The 20,070-nt window shown below is 42.8% G+C and overlaps 1 protein-coding gene across 1 annotated transcript in view; it reads right to left on the bottom strand.

The window, feature by feature from the left end:
* Positions 1-3,885: 3,885 nt before the first annotated feature.
* Positions 3,886-20,070, bottom strand: part of LOC105484341 (pannexin 1) — a 59,065-nt gene continuing 42,880 nt past the window's right edge. The window contains exons 3-5 of the mRNA XM_011745862.3: positions 10,136-10,359; positions 8,460-9,115; positions 3,886-7,903 (exon numbers count right to left, since the gene is read on the bottom strand). Coding sequence (XP_011744164.2) covers positions 7,824-7,903; positions 8,460-9,115; positions 10,136-10,359 — 960 coding nt within the window. The 3' untranslated portion in view covers positions 3,886-7,823. The remainder of the gene's footprint in view (positions 7,904-8,459; positions 9,116-10,135; positions 10,360-20,070) is intronic.

The following is a 20,070-nucleotide window of genomic DNA, read 5'->3' as shown; positions in this document are numbered from 1 at the left end:
GTAGAATAAAAAAAGTAAAATTTTATATTGATTACAAGTTGGAGTCTTTTGGATATATTAGGTTAAAATAACCATTAATTTCACTCACTTATGTGGCCATTAGAAAATTTAAAGTTACTTATACATGTCTCTCATATTCAACTGGACAGACTGTCTAGACCATCCTTTATTCTTATTTTTATTATTTTGAGACAGAGTCTTGCTCTGTCTCCCAGGCTGGAGTGCAGCGGCATGATCTCTGCTCACTGCAACCTCTGCCTCCTGGGTTCAAGCGATTCTCCTGCCTCAGCCTCCCGGGTAGCTGGGATTACAGGTGCGTGCCACCACACTTGGTTAATTTTTTTGTATTTTTAGTAGAGACGGGGTTTCACCATGTTAGCCAGGATGGTCTCAATCTCCTAACCTCGTGATCCACCCACCTCAGCCTCCCAAAGTGCTGGGATTACAGGCATGAGCCACCACACCTGACCCCTTATTCTTTTTTTAATGTTTACTCTTTTTTCTTTCTGCTTTCTTTGCCACAGCCATAGTTTTGGGTAATTTATTTCAAATGAAGCTTCCCTTATCTCATGGGTTACTTAGAAATATCATAAGGAACTCCAAAGGCCTCTGTACTTAATGCTTCCTTTCTAACAGTTCCGATATTCAAAATGAACAAATGAGTCAAATCTCTTTGAGTCTCTTTACCTCTGAAATTACCATGAGAACATTTCCTTTTACATTCCTGAATCTTCCATGAAAGCTTGGGTTTTATTATTGGATTCTTCGCTTCCTGAGGTAATGTGAATTTCATTTCTGGGAATTTGGAAATGATTTTTTGGTAACACTTTAGTTGTTTCCATTTCCTTGTGTCTGAGAAAAGGCACATTGCAATAGTGGAACAGGGGTCTTGGGAAGATCTGTTTTGACTTTTCTTCATTCATGGGCTTGGCATGCTTCTCCTCCCCCTGTGGGGTCTCCACAGCCTCTGGTGTACCACAGAGGAGCATTTGGGCCTTTTCTTTCCACTCCCCTTTCAAAGAGGGGACTTCAGAACACTGGCATTATATGAGGGGAGAAGAGGTAGGATTTGATCAGCAAATTACCTCGTCTGCAGTTTAGTTACTGTAATTTGGTTTTTATCAAGGGGGACACAGGTCGGTAGCCTCCAGCTCGGCTTCTCTCCTTCCTCCTCTGCTCTCAGCACTGGGTGGTGGTAGGAGGGGGATGAAGGTTGGGGAAAACTTCATAAACATCTTCCTTGGGTGGACACAAATTATAAACAGAAAAGGCATCACTATTCTTACTACAATGGCATTAAGTATCTCAGATCAATAGCACACCCCAACTGTGGAGTTCAAATAAGGTGGTGAATGTTAGAACTCTTAGAAAAGTGAGGCTACTCAGATGTAAATTAGCATGGGTGCAGATGTGAGAAACCATCATCAAGAGAAGTTTCTTAGAAGTGCTTCAGAAAGCCTTCAAGTTAAGCCCTCAATCACCAAAATAGGAGAAGGAAATACAGGACGAGCTGTACTTGGCCACTTCAAATTGGGCAAAGTAGGAGGAGTCGTGATAGAGATGGATAAGGCTTGGGGGAAGAATTCACTTCTAACTTGATGCTGTCACCCACTCTGGACATGTTCAGAAGGCATTCATGGGGACAGACAGGGGTCTAAATAATCCCTCAGCACATGGGCATCAGGCTGTGTGCCAGGTGCTGGGAGCACAGGGATGTGGAAGGCACCACCCTGCCTCAAGGGCCTCCAAGGTAGGGGGAGACAAACAAAGTCATCGAGGTAGTGCAGAATGCTAAGCACTAAGGCAAAGAGTAATGGCAAGCACAGAGGGCATCTAAGTCAGGACAATGGGAGGGACAGGTCAAGAGTACTTCCTGCTGGGGAGGCTGGAGCTGACTTCTGAATAGAAGGTATGAGGTGGGTGAGATCTGAGAAAGCAGAGAGACTTTTAAGAAACAGTGCAGGAGGCTGTGTCAGAGATGAGAGGGAGAGTAGTGGGTATGTGATGATCTTGAAGAGGTGGGGCCTTGTATGGTCTAAGAAACAAGGTTGTTCTTTGTCCTGAAATCCATACAGAGTCCTGAGGAATTTAAAACTGGTGATGGTGAAATGGTAGGGAACGTTTGCATAATCACAACTGCATTCTAGAAAGACCATAGACATGAAATGTGTTAGCTGGGTTAGATACAGTAAGACTATCAATCCACCACTGGGAACAGAGGCTGGCCTCAGAAGACTGTCAAGGGGGTAAAGCTACAAGTCTCTGAGACAGACAAGATAGGATTTAGGTTATCTGTGCTGACAGAGTGTAAGGTGGCCCCATGACTCTGACTTAAGAGTGTGGGCAGGACCTGTGACTTGATTCTAGCCAAGATAATATAGCCAAGGTGGAGGGTTTTAGCAAATGTGATTAAAGTCCCAAATCAGTTGATTCCGAGTTAGGCAAAATGAATCCTGCCAACAACCCGGGGCAGCTTTGAAGCAGCTCCTTCCCCAGTTGAGCTTCAGATGAGAACACAACCTTCCACAACTGGGTTGCAGCACTGTGAATCCCTGACCACAGGACCTAGCTGAGCTGTGTCCAGATTCCTGACCCAGGAAACTGCAAGATGATAAATGTGTACTGCTTTAAGCTGCTAAGTTTGCAGTAATTTGTTATGCAGCAAGAGAAAACGAATACAACATCCAAGGGTCCCGGGTTGCCACCCTGGGAACAGCCGGTGAGCAAGATAGTCAAAGCTAGCATTTAGAGAGAATTTACTATATTTGTGATATGCCAGGAATGGCACTAAAATTTCACATGGCTCTGATTACCCACAATAGCAAGCTGCACTAATTGACCATTGTACAAAGGAGTCCTCCTCTTGAGAGAGGTGAGCAGGAGAACCCATGTTTAGCAGCACATGGTTGCTGATCTTTTTTTCCCAAGCCCAGGCAAACAATCCTCAATCAGAAAGCAAGTTGATTTGTGCTTTAGAAATTCCAGAATCTGTGGGCCCATAATCAAGGATTTTCTTCCTTTAGTTACCACCAGCTGGATTTTAGCAAGTAGCATGAAGCCTACTGAATTTTATGTTTCCAGCAGAGAGGAATGAGCCTCAAGACATTTTAGAATGCATCTCCCATTACATCTTCCATGAAATGACTCGCCCGAAAGGGAAGGCAAGAAATATTAAGACATTTTTCATTACTTACTCAGTTTTATTTAGGTGGACACAACAGTGAAGAACTCAAACATGGTTTGACCTTTATGTACAGACACAGCAGCCTGGATTTTCAGCCTTTCATTCTTCTTTAAATGAAAGTCAGCAGGCTCAAAATGCAGAGCTTGGCTAAGTGACTTCTGTGGAAATATGAAATATAATAGTGATAACCACCAAGGGCTTTCAAGATTCTTGTGTTCTTCTAAGGATCCTTTCTTAACACCATGATTTGTTCTCATCTTTGTGGAAATGAAACCAAGATGGCCTTAATTTGTAAAGTCCTTCTTCATCTGTTGGCAGTCTTCTTACAAAGGATGCAGCAAAAAGAACACACACTTTTCTTTCAAAGTTTTGAAGAAATATAGTCATTAAAAAGAATTTAAATTATGCCTAGAGCACCATTTTACAGAATACCATTAAATTGTAATTACGTGCTTTTAAAAAGCCAGCTTGTTAAGGAGTAGCTGATGGTTTCAGTTTTTATAGGGAACACTTGTAACACTGCAGAATTCTACAAGGGCTTTCTCCTCTGGTGGGCAGGGAAAAAAAACCACTCAAGTCATAAGAAACTTTTATAGCTTTCAGGAACTTGAAGAACAATTGCTGATTAAATTTCGTGCTTTAGTGATGAAGTATTTTTACAGCTAAAAGAGGAAACCCGAAACATAATACATTTCATTTAAAGCATGCAGAAAAACCAACCACAAATTAATATCTATTGTATTCCACATGACACAATATCATTGTTGTCAATCGTTTTAAATGGTTTCACTTTATTTGTGAAAAATAAAGCCAAAATGCCAACAACTTCTCAGAAGGAACCATTTCATCATCTCCATCCCCTCAGATAAAACCTCAATTACTGGTAATTGTACATTTCCATCAACATCCCCTTTTAAGAGGTTTATTCTTTTAAAGCTTCAATTTCCCTAATCACTGAAAGGCAATCTTGAACTTGTATTGAATTTGGAAAGTGGTCAAGACTCACTCCATAATAAGAAGTTAAGGACCATCACTACTTAAGGTGGAAACCTATTCATTTGCAGAAATATTCCTCTCTCTACCAAGAGGCTAATGAGCCTCCCCTTCCCTTCTCCTTTCTAAAAATAAAATCACGTTTGCCTTCTAAAATCAAATCACAGTTGCCAACAAATTAGGATTTATCCTAAGAGTTTGTCCATTCATTTCAACAAACATTTACAGAATGCCTCATCTGGGCCAGTCTCTGTTTTAAGCACTTGTGATACAGCAGTGCATAAAAATTCTCACCCTTACAAACCTTTGATTGACCCAGGAGTGACAATAAGGAAAACAAACCAAACACGAGCACATTTTAAAAAGGTGTCTAAAAATCTGCCTCTGATAGCTGAGCTAATTCTCACAGGCACAAACTGCCCTGACCTGAGCTCTCTCTTGGACAAGCAGTTCCCACAAACGAAACATAAACATGCAAACCAGACCCACTGAACAGGTGGAAGTTTCCAGCTTTCTCACAGTACAACTGTAAGGTAGGACATAGCATGTTATAGTGTTATGTCCTTCCTCCCCACATTCCTGTGAGGCAGAACAGGAACAATTACTTGACCCTGGAGGAAGACAACGCTTTGTGGTCAGGGAGAGAACAGCAGTTCATGCCAGCTGCCTGGTCTTTCTAGGCCCGCTGCTGCCCAGGCTTCCACTGACCTTGTTAGGTCTGACTCTAGAAAATGAAGGCAGGTACTCAAAAGGTACAGTTCACCCAGAAGAATGTAAATGTGACTGAGCTAAGCAAACGTACAGCTGAGTCTTAGTGTTGGGGGAAGTAGCTTTCATGAAGGCAAAGGGAGCCCCATTGTCTGCTGTGTGGCTTGCTCCTCAGCCGTTGGAGCACAGCTTTTTCAGAGGCATGGACTACAATGACCTCCTAAAGTGCACTGAAAATGTTGGCTGTAGATCTGAGGAGAGGGTCCATAGCTATAAAAATATTTGCAAGGGTGTTGTAACCCCTCGAAGTTTAAGAATCGCTATGATGGAAGTATCTGCCTATCCCTTCGTAAAAGTGAAGATGTGTTGGAACGCTGCTTTCAGATTACTCTGTGTCCCTCCCAGCTGCAACACTTGTTTCCAGCCTGGTTCAGCAGCTTTCTGGTGGTTTACTAGGCAGACGTGAGCCAGAAACAAAATCAGCAACCCTGGAGTGGTCATTTAGGATCTGTTTGTCTCCTTTTACAAAGCAATGAGTGCTTTTATAAAAGCATTTCTCCTCAGGAAACTGACTCCTCAAAAGTCGTTCTCCAAGCCAGTAGCTCACAGTAGATGGATGAGTTTACCTGTCCTAATAATACTTTTTTTTTCCAAGCTGAAAGGTATCCCCAGGCCTCCACACCAGCCTTCTGGGGCCCTGACAGTTGTTCAACAGTGGCTCCACATCCTCCACAGGCTTGTTCTCTCATCCCTGCGAGGGAAGGTTCAAAAGGCAACTGGATCCCTTACTATTCAAAATCACTGCAACTATTTTGCACAAATTTCAACCTAGAGGATTTGCAGCTAAAGAACCTTAAGGTGGTCATCCGCCTCTGGGAAAAATGATAACTATATTCTCAAAACCAGCAGGTACAGAAACTACAGGAGAGAAAACAAAAATAATGTGGCCTCTCCCAAGAACACAGAACATTTGCTAGGAGTTTTCTGGCATAGCCTTTACTGTGGCTACACTTTCTCCTCTTAGGCACCAGCCCATGTCTCTGCTGCCTTTTACTGGACTCTGAAGTCCTCAAGGATGGGACCTGCCTATGCATATCTGCACATCCAACCTGGTACTGGTGACTGGGACATCACAGACCCTACTAGAGCTCAGAGAGTGGGAATGGCTTGGAGACTTCCTGGTCTCCTAAAATATCAATTTTTACCATTTCAAAATACAAATTACGGATAGCCTACAGAAGATGAAGCTTTTGTAAAAAAAAAATCATATCCTAGAAAATATATCTCATAAATCTTTTTAAATTTTCAAAAGAAACCAGTGTAGAAATTTGTGATGGAACATCTCAGATATGGCAATATAATAATTTTGCAAATTCAATTATTTAGGTTACTGCCATTTCTAAGTCACAGCATAATTCAACAGTAATAAATATCATGTAACAGAATAACTTAAAGCACTGATTGCTGCTTTGATATTTATCATCAGCTTTCCATTTCAGAAAACATCATAGAACTACAAATAAAATCTGCTTTTCTGAATATTCTGAAAGGCAGACAGCAGCTTATATAACTTCCGTTCTTCAGAAAACAGTAATTAGATTATGTAAACAACTGTCTGTAAGAGCCAAAAGTAAACTTGGAGGTTCCTGAGGATTACTCAACTTATGCAACGTGCTAACTTTCTAAGACTAAAACTGGGAAGTTCCACAGATGTTAAAGATTTTTTTGTGTGTATGTGCAAAATGTGAACATAGGATTTACATAGTTGGAATTGGGAACAGTTTTGAACATTTTCTGAATCAGCTTTAAATGTTTATGAAATAAGCTTACATTTGTCTTATCCAACCATTTGTAATCTTTATTCTATAATTCTCCACCAGTGCTAGAATTTTCTTCCCAAATGGCCTCAATTCGGACACTGAATAAACGAAAATGAATTTTTTAAAGCTGTGCTTAAATACAAACAAAATAAACTGCTAAGTTTTTCTGGCTTCAAGCACGCCATATGAAGCACGCCAATGTCACTAACATGCCCTGATCACATTCAGGCCAAGTGTTCCTCACTTTAAATACTCCTGTGTTCCATTATTGTTTAAGTAAAATCCTGTTTCAAATGCCTTTGATAACAGAGAAACATCCTGTAGACAAACTCTCCGAAAGTGACTGAATTAATGTCTTCTGTGATGTCAGATTTTCCCCCTGGGCTCTTTTGGAAGCATTCTTCCTGAATTGAAGTCACTGTGAATATCCTTTAGATTTCATCTTGTTAACTCAGTTTTCGGTCAGAGCAGCGCTTGGGCCTGCTGCACTTCAAGGCATAGTGCAACAAGTAGTGGTGACGGGACTTCCATCAACCTTACAAGGTTGACAACTAACAGTGTAAAGAGAGTTCGAATGTGGGCCAAGGCATCGGACCTTACACCTAACTTAGGACACAGGTCGATCTATGGATCATTAGCCAGTGAATGCTTTTCTTGTCTAATGGTCTTTAAGGGCACATAAGAAACTCATGTTAAATTATATCCCGACATGTTATTATTCCATGAAAGCAAAACAAATCTCCCAACGTGCTTGTTTTCCAGTAGCTCTGGGTCTTGTCTCACCATGGGTACAGAAACGTATTGCTCCGAGGCTCTGACAGGGCTACTGCTCTTGACTAATCGTTCTTGTCTCTCTGCTTTTCATTTGATGAGGACTTACAAATAGTTACTTGCTGCAATTTACTTATCTCTCAGGTGCTTCCTATGGGAAGATCATAAACCATTCTTCCATAACCTTTTGTTGATCATCATTTCCATTAGGGACTCAGTAAGACATGCTCAATATCTTCACCAAGAACCATTTATTGCAAATCAGCTGTGAAACAACAGGGGTGCTTTAGCCAAATTAAATCCTATGTCACAGATGTCACAGATTTTCAGCTCAAGGAAAAAAATCATCAGCAAGAAGAATCCAGAAGTCTCTGTCGGGCATTCTTCTTTCCATTATTTGCTTTAATGTCACTGTCTATGTTCATATCTGTCAAAATTGAAAACAAATATTTATGACGGAAATATAGCAGGAATTATCAATACTAATCAATTTCTCTTCTGCCAAAAATTCCTCTCACAGTCTATACCATGTTTTGCTTCTTAGCCTAACTTCAGAGCACAGTGAAGTTAGGACAAGAAAATGAATCAATAAACTTTCAGTCTCCTTTGAAAGAGAAAGTCAGAGAGTAACAGAGGAGATCAGAGGTACAGAGAGGAAAACCAGTAAGATAAGACAAAAATAAGCAAGAAAGATAAGGAAGGGTGCTGAGCAAGACAGAGTGTGAGACAGAGAGAGAAGAGGGAAACACCAGAAAAAGCACAGAAGTTATCCTTCTTTGGAAATGCAGAGGAGCACCAATTATTTTCCTCTCTCTCTCAATACTGAGGGGTTCCCACCGCCTCCCCCCAACCTTGGTATTAAGGTTTTTAATGCTTGGAAATGGTTTAAATGATTGGCAGGGTAAAGACTGTCAATATTCCCACAAGGCTGCTGCAAAAGCTCTCGGTGGGCTCCTGTAGCCTCTGCCAAAAGCAAACCCTACCTTTGAGCTCTGCCGTCTGGTTCCCCTGCTCCTCTCTCGTCTCTGCAGACATGGGAGTTTTGCCATCAACAATATCCATCTTGATCATGCCAAGGTTTGTCAGGAGTAGCATTGGGTCGATCCCCTGACCACTGCTCTTAATATTCTCCAGTACCTTAAGACACTTGTATGACTTGACCTCACTTATATTTTCCTCCAAGAAGAGATTGTAGAGGCTCAAATCGTTGTACCCTTCAGATTTGAAATGCAGAACATCAAAAGTAGGGAGGATTTCGTACACTTTGAGAACATCTGTCTTCTGTCGGAATGGAACAAACAGCGTGTAGACAACCACGGGAGCCAGCAGGACATAAACCACAAGGTTAATGACACTGAGCAACTGGAAGACGCCCACGGCGATGAGTTTGCACTGAAACTGATCGGGCACGGTGCTGTCGTTTCTCAGGATCCCTGATTTGATGCTGCACACAAACTCGTCTGAGAGTGAGGAGAGACTGAAGTAATAGCCCAGGTAGATACACGCTAAAAGTATAATGATGAGTGTCAGCAGGCGGCAGCTAAGGTACTTAATGATTAAATTATTAGAATTTTTCTTTGTCTTCAAGTACTGCTCCACAATTGGGTACTTGAAGTGGCTTTCAGATATCTCCCACAAACTAAAACATAAAGGAAACAAAAATATCGTAGGCACTCATCAAGACCATCAAATATTAAAGGCGGATACACATTCAACAATGTCACACTAAAAATTTCAAACACCCATACTTCTTTACCTACAACTTCAGTAGAGTGGTCAAAAATAAAATCCGTTTAAAAGAGGAGGAAGAAAAGGAATAATAAAATACTTTTCCCCTTAATATTTAATAGAAGGCCTAGTTAATTAAATGAGTTAATATTTGGAAATTTTTAGAATGATGCCTGGCATCTGGTAAATCCTAAATACGTGTAAACATACGCCTCTTACAGGCGAGGGGTGGGACAGCTCAGGGGGTGTGGGTACAAACTATGGGGTCTAAAGGGCATGGTTCAGTTACCAGCACTCTTACTTATAGCTACAGAAGAGTATTTTTATCCAGAATAAAAGTGGAGGGGGAGGTTAACAAATGCACTTAGTAATGGTGCTCTGAGGGTTAAAGGAGATAATGTACTTAAATAACTCAATACGGTGTGTGGGACATATTAAATATTCAAAAAATGATGGTTCTTAGTATTATTATTCCAATTATTCAATAACAAGAACCAAAGGAAGAATGTGAAAAGGCAGGGCACAACCTACTCCTTCCCCATTTCTCTCTCATCGCTTGCTCAGCTGCCTTGAAATCCTCTGTGCATCTCCATTAAGGAGTTAAATAGATCAAAGCAAGCAAGCCTCATATAGTACCTAAATCTGTTACCCCTACAAGAACTGCATTTTTAAAATGAGATGGTAACGTTTCACTCATCAAGGGAAGGAGTCTTGACAGAAGGACAAACAAATGGGTGGGATGGGTCGGGGCGAGATTTGGGGAGAGTGGACATCCCTGGATCCTACAGGCTGTCACTAGGTGCATGACATCCCCCTGCCTCTGCTCCTGCCCCACCTCCTAGCAGTGAGAACTCTGGGCCCAGACTGGCAGTAGAAGGGCAGAGAATTTGTCCTACAAAACCCGATGAGCTGCCTGCTGGGGCTAAGTTACCTTTGCCCCAAGTTCTCGGCAGCACCTGGAACTGAGCAGGCTCCATCTCTCATGTCAAGGTCACACGCACTCTTTGCAGCCTTAATTGCACGGTTGTAAACTTTGTCAAGTTCTTCCATGATAAACTTCAAGTCTGAGCAAATATGAGGAGCAGCTGCGAAACGCCAGAACAGTGGGGGCAGGTACAGGAGGATCGCGAAGAGCAACAGGATGTAGGGGAAAAACTGAAAAACAAGAGAACAAATCATGGGCTTGACAGACCCCCCATGCAGTAACCTAATGGCACCAAGTGATACTCTCATTTTCTCACATCTTGAGACCAATGTGCATTGTGGAAATTGGGCTCATTACCTAATAACTACTTCTTATGGCTAAATTCCCCTGTCCAGGTAATACCTGACACTGGTAACTACCTATTTTTTTTTTCTTCTATTGGTATTAATTTGAAGTAATCAGCAACTGCATGGTGACACATGGTGTGCACGTTCTAATCACAGAAGGAAAACAAAAAAATAAAATTACTCCCATTCCCTGAACAAAATCCCAGTTAAAAAACCTATAACTATCACAAAGGCTTCTGCTGGGTTTTTGTTGTTTAATTTTTGTGGTTTTAAGAAGCAACTAAGGCATACGGCTCCATTTTTGCCCTCCTCTGGAATCTGGGAAAATGCCAAAGAAACATATAACTTCCCCCAAAACAAATTAGAAAAGCTTTGACTTCAGTGATTCAGTAATCATCCCAATAAGACAGCTGAAATAAGCAGTTGAATTAACAGAATGCAGAATGAACGTGGAACAGACTTTGAAGGCAGTCCAACACCCTCATTGTATAGTTGGATAAACTGAGGCTCAGAAAGGCCAGCCACAACGGGCAAGGGAATCAAGAGGAGAGCGTCCAGATCAGGGTGCAGACACACACCAAACAAGATGGGATTCGCACGTCAGACAGGGTGAGGAGCACCCCAGTAACCAAGACCACCAGTTGGTCAGAGATGGCTTAGCCTCAGCAGAAGACTTAGGAAGACTGTAAATGGCAGTCAGCACAGATCTGAACTGAAGCTCAGCACTGTGGCCTTGGGGAGTGAGGTTACCGAGTCTCTGACCCTCAGTTTCCTTATCTATGAAAAGGTCATGGAATAGAGGTGTCATGAAGATTAAAGGAGATAATTGATGGAAAATGCTTAGCAAAGGGCCTGGCATGGAATAGGCACTCAAACACTCCAGGTAACCACAAAAAGGTTAGCTAGGTGGACATGTTACACTCAATCTTCACAGCAACCCTGACAGGGACTCTATATATGGCTCCATTCTGCAAATGGGAAGAGAAAGCCAGGAGCAGTTTCTGGCCCCAGATCACAAAGCTGGTAAGTGAGAATCAGACTATGTTGCCGACCTCTCTGAACCCAGAGACATCTTCTTCCAATTGAACACACTCTCAAGTACTTTACTCCTCTGGAAAACTTCTCCTTACTTTTGGATGGGTCTATCTCCACCATTTCTCAGAGCTGTAACGGAAGAGGTCATGATGGCCTTAAGTTGACATGAAACCCTCCCCCGCAAACATTTCTGGAAGTGGACGGCAGACCCCACAACATGACCCTCACTGTAATTTCAGATGTACAGGGCATTCCCATCAGCCCCTCAATCAGTTTCCCCCATTGCTAATGACTCATATTTCTGTGATACATTTATCAAGACTAAGAAGCCAACATTGGCACGTGCCATTATCAGAAACTAAACTTCAGACTTCTATTTGTAAATACACTGGTTGTTTTTCCACTATGGTCCTCTTCCTGTCCCAAGATCGAATCCAGGGTACCCACTGCATTTAACTGCCATGTCTCCCTAGACTCCTTGGTTTTGTGACAGTTCTTCAATCTTTCCTTGTTTTTAAGTGCATAAAATAATATCTATAGGTTCACAAAGGAAATAGAATATTGATATACAGTTATCAAAATATTAATATTTTGAATCCACTTCTTTATTCATACTTATAATAGGATCTAGCAGATGATCTAACAGCTACTGACACTTTGAAGTTGTGAAGAGCAAACGATATTCCAGGATATCTGTGATTTTCTGTGGGTGACAAACTCACAGGTACTGCTAATATCACTATGGATTGTTGCCTACATAAAACTTTTTTAAGCTAAATTTTATTGGAAGTGAATAAAAAATAAAGCTGTCATATATTTTCCTATCCTAGTTTGCAGGCCTCCTGTCACTATCACAGACCCACATAAGGAATCTCTGCCCCAGACGCAAGAGAGAAATAAGCACAAATGGCCCCAAAACTTTGCAAAGCCCTCTTACCAAGACAGCTGCTTTACTTTGGCATTCTGGCATGGGATGAGGTGTCTCAAAAGTATTAACCCAACTTGCAAAGGGCTGCTACACAATGACACACACAGCAGGTTGTGATTAGCTGAATTTTGGCTGCATAATTCATAGCTGGCTGTGGGGAGAAGGAATGTTCGTTTAATTCATGCCCAATCGGAAGGGTGCCCATTAGTTTAAAAACATAACTGTATGACACAGAATTTCTGCTGCTTCTATAACCATGAAAGCCAGGCATTCTATCTGGAAACCACAGGGAGAAAACTGTATCTAAAATGGGCTTGTGAAACATCTTATAAGTCACTTTTGTTTCAAAGCTATTTGAATAATGGCATTTCACCTCAAACTGTTCCCTTGAATTAATAAGTGACTATTTACAGTCTGTGGCATTTTTAAACATGCCCAGTGGCACAATAATTTGGTACAATAAGTGGTATAATGAATAGCTCAGCACAGCTCATTGTAATTAGAAAAACAAATTACATATTAGGTATAAATTTCCCTAAAATATCCTTGTACCTTGATCACCACTATAGTAACGTCATTTAATGCCCCATATCTTGGTTGTCTCCACACTTAAACCTCTTTTTATTTATTTTTTCCCACCAAAAATAAAAAGGCAACTTCCAGTGAGTCTATAAAAATGTAGTAAAACAGGAAATAAGAATCCAAAAAAACCCATAAAATTAGTCTTTGAAATCCTTTTGACCAAGTAAGAAATATGGAAAAGCTGCAGGGCTTTGAGGGTGCATCTGCAGATGGAAACAGCTTTGTTCCTAAGCTGTGTCAACTCCACATTAGGCCTGGGATGCTCAGCATCTCTTGAAGCCATGATGGCACTATTTTGCGCGATGCTCGAGTGAGTATTGAGCTCTTCCAAGAATAGGGAAACTTCTCAAATCCTTGTGGAACCAAGCAGCTGTCCAACTACAATTTTCAATCTATCTGCCTTAAAAATGTGTGCTGTTTCTGGAAGGGGTGATAGTTAGAACAACAGAAACCTCCAGATGGAAGGAACCTAGAGGGTGAGCCAGTACAACTTCCCTCCACATTCAAATCCTCTCTACCTCATCGACGGCAAAGAACCATCCAGTTGGGACTGAACAACTCCTCCCCTAAAATGCATGTAACCTCATCTTACGAGATTCAGTGCTGATGGGTAAATTCACTCGAAAACATCTTCTGGGGACCTGCTATGTGCCAGGCAGTGGGCTGGATGCATGGCCCCCACAGACTAGGCGCAGAGTCTACCCCAAGATCACACAGGACAGGTGGGAACACAAGCTGGTCATTAAATCATCAAAACATGTAGGTACTAAGTACTGAGGCAACAGAAAAGTCTCCGGGGAGGTGGTCAGGGAAGCTTCATAAAAGAGGTAACACCTGAAATATGTCTTAAAGTACAGTGCGGCAACAAAATAAAACAAAGCCTTCTGTTAAGACTCAGCGCAAATGTCACCTCTGTGACCCTTTGGAATCCTCTTTCCTCTGCTTGGAATCCTTTCCTCCTTGCTTGTCTGTTGAATTCTCACTCATCCAGAGCACCAGGGTAAATGAGCAAGCCTGTGAGTGAGGAAGTGGCCAGAGCAGAGGCCAGAAGGGCGTGCTGGGTTGAATACTGCCCCCCACCCCTAATTCATGACCACCGGGAACCTCAGAGTGTGATACTGTTTGGAAATAGGTCTTTGCAAATATAATTAGTTAAATCAAGATAAGGTCATGATAAATTAGGGTGGGCCCCGGTCCAGTGACTTGTATCCTTATCAGAAGGCCAAATGAAGACACAGAGACAAACAGGAAGAAGCCCTGTGGTAACAGAGGTAGAGACTGGAGTGATGCATCTACCATCCCAGGAACACAAGACTGCCAGCAGCCACCAGGAACTAGAAGAAAGCACGTCACAGATTCTCCCTGGACGCACCAAAAGGAGTCGAGTCAACTCTGGCAACAACTTGATTGTTCTGGTCTCCAAAACTAGGAGGAAATACATTTCTGTTGTGGTAATTTGTTACAGCAGATGTAGGAAACTCACAAAAAGAGTAAGCAGAGACTGAATTAAGAAGGCCACAAATTCCCACACCATACACAATGGGGTACCACTGGTGGAGGGCATAATCAAATATATTCCAGAAAACCACTATAGAGGCAAAGAAGAAACACATGGGAAGGAGAGAAACCAGGCAGGAGGTCACTATGGCAGAGAGGCAGAAAGAGAAGACAGATCTGAGAGCAACAGATGGGGAAGACACTTCAGTGTCCACACAGAAGAGGGAGGTGGAAAAGGAGAAGAACTGAGGATCACACTGGGTGTGCAGCTCATGCAAGGCCATGGGGGTTGGAACCATCAGGTGAAATAAATGAAGAGTCCCAGATTCAGAGCAGACGGGAGTGAGGTGGGAGGCAGACCTGAGAAGACGAGAAATTTTGAACATGAGATACCTGCAGTCAAAATGCCCTGGTGTGTAGTAGATAACTGAAAGTAAAGAAAAATAATCTAGCTGTACAATTCAGGATTTGGTAGCACATATGTGGTCAAAGCCAACTGTATGGTTAAGATAATCCAAGAAGAATGGGCAGAAGGAGAAGACCATGGACAGGCCTGAGACCCTATAACATTTAAGGGTCGGGCAAAAAGAGAATCTTGGAAGAAATGGACAAAAGTGGTCAGAAAGTAGGAAGTAGGTGAACCAAGAACGTCCTGCACTGGGGAAGTGGAGTAAAAAGATGCATGAAGGATGTCTGTTCTGGCTATATGCTGTTCAGGTAATATCGCACTTACAGACAATCCTAGAGAGCGGGAGTCATGAGTGAATGGCTACCCCTAAAAGCTAATGTGCACACCCTGAGAAGCTTACAGAAGGTAGAAAATACAGATGGCATGGCTTCTATTCTGCACCCCAGGTGCTGTGATTTGCACTGGGTGACATTCTGAAGTGCAGTTGGAGGGAACCCATCATGGAGAGAGCCCTGGAGAAGACAGTGAGCAAAGTATCTGTTCACAGAAGGAGGAAAAGATGCCTACCAAGATAAGTAGAACCAAGTGACAAGGAACAGCCTTCCCACGGATCTATGAAATGCAATGAATTGTCCTATGAGGCAAGGAGCTCCCTTTCAAGGCAGTTTGTGATTATCTGGGAGAGCGTGAGTATTCTAGATTAAGGATCCATAGAGTCTTCTTGTAAAGGACCAGAGAATAAATATGACAGGTTTGAGAGCCACATGGTCTCTGTTGCAGCTGCTCAGCTCTGCCATTATGGTGCAAAAGCAGCCACAGATAATGTGTGGACAAATGGGGCACAGTTGTGTTCCAATAAAATTTTATTTACAAAAACAGGTATGGACTGATTTGGCTCAAGCATGTGTGCCGTAGTTTGCCAACCCTGGCTCTGCGTTCTTGCTTCTCAAAGAGTGGTGTGGTCTGTAGACCACGAACCTCAGTTATCACCTGGGAGTCTGTTATAAGTGCAGAATTGCAGGTCCCCATCAGACCTGATGAATCAGAGCCTGAAGTTTAACAAAATCCGCAGGTGATCTGCATGCACAGAGAATTTGAGAAATGGTCTACATGGGTGGTGCCCACATTGTAAGGCAGGACGGGCCCACATCGGAATCTCCTAGGAAGCCGATAAAAACCACATTCCTGACCTTAACCATAGAAGCTCCAACCTAATGGCCTGGATGGCCTCGGGATCCTGAATTTTCACAAGGCCACTCTGGCAATGCTAAGGTTTGGAAGCCTCTGGTCCGGAAGCCTCAGAGGATTCCTCCAACCAAGTTTCTATGAGTCTACTTAAGAGAAATAAAGAGTTGCCCACTCTCTTAATTTTGTTCTTGTTTTTCTTATTGTGTTTTTTTTTTTTTCAGTCAAAAACTGACTTTCCTGTTTCAGAGAGAAATCTTACTAACAGTTGCCTCCTACATTCTAAACTTGAACAAAGGGAACAGAACACTCAAAAGAAAAAAAAAAAAAAGCCAGTTCTCAAGCAGTCTTAGAGCACCACCTACCGGCCCCCCTGACTGTACCTGCATCTCCAGCAAAGGCCTCACAGTCTGTCCTTAGAGGCCATCAGTAGTGCACGGAGTGGGAGAGGAAGGGAGGAGGAAGACAGGGAGAAATCAAAGTCAGTTAGGGAGAAATGACACCATTGATCATACCAGAGTCATACCAGTGCTGACTTAAACATTACACTAAATAACTTCTTTGGAGGAACTGAACTCTCCTAACTTCAGCATCAGAATTAAATTGAGAAGTGCTGAATCAACCCTGTGCCTCTAATCCCCCATCCTTTGTCAGGATGCTCCTGGAGAACCAAGTCTGGTTCTGAACAGGACACACAGCTACCTCACTGCCCTCCTCCCTTCCACATATACTCTTCAAGCACCCACTATGGACTACGCATTGTCTCAGGGGTACAGGGATAAACAAGACATGGTCATGGTCTCTGCCTGCATAAAGCTTACAGTCTGAAGAGATAAAGAATTAATTAAGCAGAATTATGGCAAGATATTTTCATGTGAAGTTTTCATTTTATTTGAAAGTGGTTGGGGAAGGCCTTGGAGGGTAGGAGGTAGAGATAGGGAGTGGGATGTCTGAAGTTAGTTTCAAGTGACAGCAAGTTCAGAATGAGGTGGCCACAGGAACTCATGATGGAAATGGAAAGGAGGTAAAAGTTCTTGCAGATGAGACAGAGACTGAGGCTAGATGCGCCATCTAGGAGGACACAGAAGTCAACCTGGAGTGGTGAAGGAGGATGAGCATGACTGAGTCCTGAATGAATGAGGGGTAACTGGGAGAAGGTGACAGCAATGAGGAGGGCATGAGGAAGGCATAGCCAGTATCCAAAACAGCTAAGGAACTGAGTTTTCTATGAAGAAACAGTAGCAAGGTAAGGAATACAGGCATGGGAAGAAATTACGCAAGTCCATGAGCATGGGGAACTGAGGACCTCCTGGGTCAACAGTGGGTTCCCCTGCTGGACAGCTCTTCTGCCAGAAAGACTCTCCTTGTGTTGACTGCAGCTTATCAGCAGGTAACCATCACCTACAGGCTACAGTCCACAGTTCTGAAGCCACAGAAGTTAGAACTGGACCTTTCCACATGGGAAACATGCCTGAAATTTGAAGGAGGCTGTGGGCTCACCTGCCATCTGGCTGTGGGACCTCGGAAAAGGCACTGACCACTCTGGCCCTCGGAGTCTGAATGAGAGGACCCTAACAGTTTAACAGTCCCAAGTCTGCTCAGTGTGGAGAAGCCACAAGAAAGCCTTTTTATCCTTGAAAGATAATCCAGCAATTCCACTTTGGGGTATGTATCCAAAAGAAACAAAGTGAGGACTCGAACAGATGTTCTCAGCAGCAATAGTCACAATAGGCAAGAAGTGCAAGCAACCAAGTGTCCGCTGACAAATGGATAAACAAAATCCCGTACAAACTTACAATGGAATGTTATTCAGTCTTAAAAAGGAAGGGGATTTTAATGTATGCTACCACATGAATGAACTCTGAAAACATTTTCTTAAGTGAGATAAGCCAGACACAAAAGGTCAAATATTGTATGGTTTCACTTATATAAGGTATCTAGAATAGGCAAATGCAGAGAGACAGAAAACAGAATGGAGGTTGCCAGGGGCTGCGGGGACAGGGAAATGGAAAATTACTGCTTAATAGGTGCAGGTCTCAGTTTGGGAAGATGAAAAATTCAGGAGATGGATAACGGCAATGGTTTCGCAACAATGTAAATGTACTTAATGCCACTGCGCTATATACCTACAAAGAGAAAGGTAAATTTTATGTTATATATATTTTATCAAAAAAGAAAAAGAAAAACTTGAAACAGAGATCAACGTAGAAATAAAGCAGGTGCGATTACTGAATCTGGCCTAAGAAAGCCACACACTAATATTCCTATCTAGTATAGGTTTTATTTCTCCAATTAGGCTGAATATTCATTTCTCTCTAACTCCCAGAATTACCAACCAAATCCCACAAACTGTATGGCTTAAAACCACAGAAATTTGTTCTTTCATGGTTTTAGAGGTGAGGAGTTCAAAACCAAGGCGCTAGCGGGACCATGCTCCCTCCCGAGTCTCCAGGGAAGGATCCTCCCAGCCTCTTCCAGCTTCCAGGCGCCCCAGCATTCCTTGGCTTCGCAGCGTAACTCCAATCCAGTCCCCTGTGGGCATGCGGCTGTTTTCTCCCTGAGTGTCTTCATGTTGTCTTCCCTCTGAGCACGTCTGTGTCCAACTTCCCCTCTTCGTATGAGGACAGCAGTCATACTGGGTTAAGGGCTCACCCTACTGCAGCAGGACCCCATCTTAACTAATTACATCTGCAATAATTGTATTTCCAAATAAGGTGTCACAGTTTAGGGCACACTGGGTTAAAACTTCAACATATCTTTCAGGGGACACAATTCAACCCATGACACCACCCAAATGTAGAGTTAACTGAAGTCTCAGTCCTCACCTTACTCACCCTCTTGGCAGCATTTGACACAGGTTATTACATTGACACCATCTTTCTTTACAAGATACCCTGCGTTTCAAGCATACACACACTGTTAACACTTTCCTCATCACCCCACCTCTCTGTGTCTCCTCTGTTGACTGGTCCTACCCCACCCTCTCTCCATGTTGGAGCAGCTCTCAGACCTTGCCCCTGTCTACATATAATCACCCCCCAAGAAACCCCATCCACTCCTATAGCTTTAAACACTATTTTCTGACAATCTGCCATATCTATAGCTCTACTCTAGCCTGCAATCTCCAGATACTATATCTCACTGCCCACCTGACACATCCTCTGGACCATGGAGCATCTGATTCAACATGTTCAAGCAGAACTCTTTGATTTTCCTCCAAAATCTGCTTCTTCAAGTGTCATGAAGGTGTCATTCCATCCAGTGCCTGAAACCTTGGTCATGTCCTTCATCCTGATCTTTCTCTCATCTTCCCACGTCCAATCGGCACATCTTGTTACTTCCATATCTTAGAAAAGATGCCCCAAGCCTTAGAAAAGATGCGCTTCCCACCTCCTCTGCTGTCATCCTAGACCTCAACTGCTGTCACTCTAGACCAAGGATCAGCAAACTGCTGCCCCTGAGCCAAATCTGGCCACAAGCGATCATGTCTACTCTGCAGAACTGAGTAGCTGTGACAGTGACCGTGTGATCTGCAATGACAAAAAACTTTATGATCTGGCCCTCTGCAGAAAAGTTTGCTGACCCCTGGTCTAGGCCCTTGACATCACTTTTGACTATCCTTTTGCGTGATCTTCTAATCAGCAATAAGACACAGAGTATTGCTTTTTGTTTGTTCTTTGCCCTCTTAGACATAACTACTTCTTTTCCTTTCTGTTCCCTAATGAGAACCCTCACTCTGTGCTTACCAAGTGGCTCTCCCTGCCTCTATTCCCTCCTGCACACCGTCACTGAGGCTTAACTCTTGGAATTGCCAAGTTCACCCTGCTCAGGTACCTGCAATGGCTCCCGCTGTCCCCAGAATTTAGCCCATCTATCTGGTTAGTTTTCAAAGTCCCCTGTAACCTAACCTACCCTGCATAGTTAATCAACGGCCCACTGCTCCCCAGCAGGCCATGCC

The sequence above is a fragment of the Macaca nemestrina genome, chromosome 12 (assembly GCF_043159975.1).
Source record: "Macaca nemestrina isolate mMacNem1 chromosome 12, mMacNem.hap1, whole genome shotgun sequence".
In the NCBI taxonomy this organism is placed as follows: Eukaryota; Metazoa; Chordata; class Mammalia; order Primates; family Cercopithecidae; genus Macaca; species Macaca nemestrina.
This window is presented reverse-complemented; position numbering and strand designations above follow the sequence as displayed.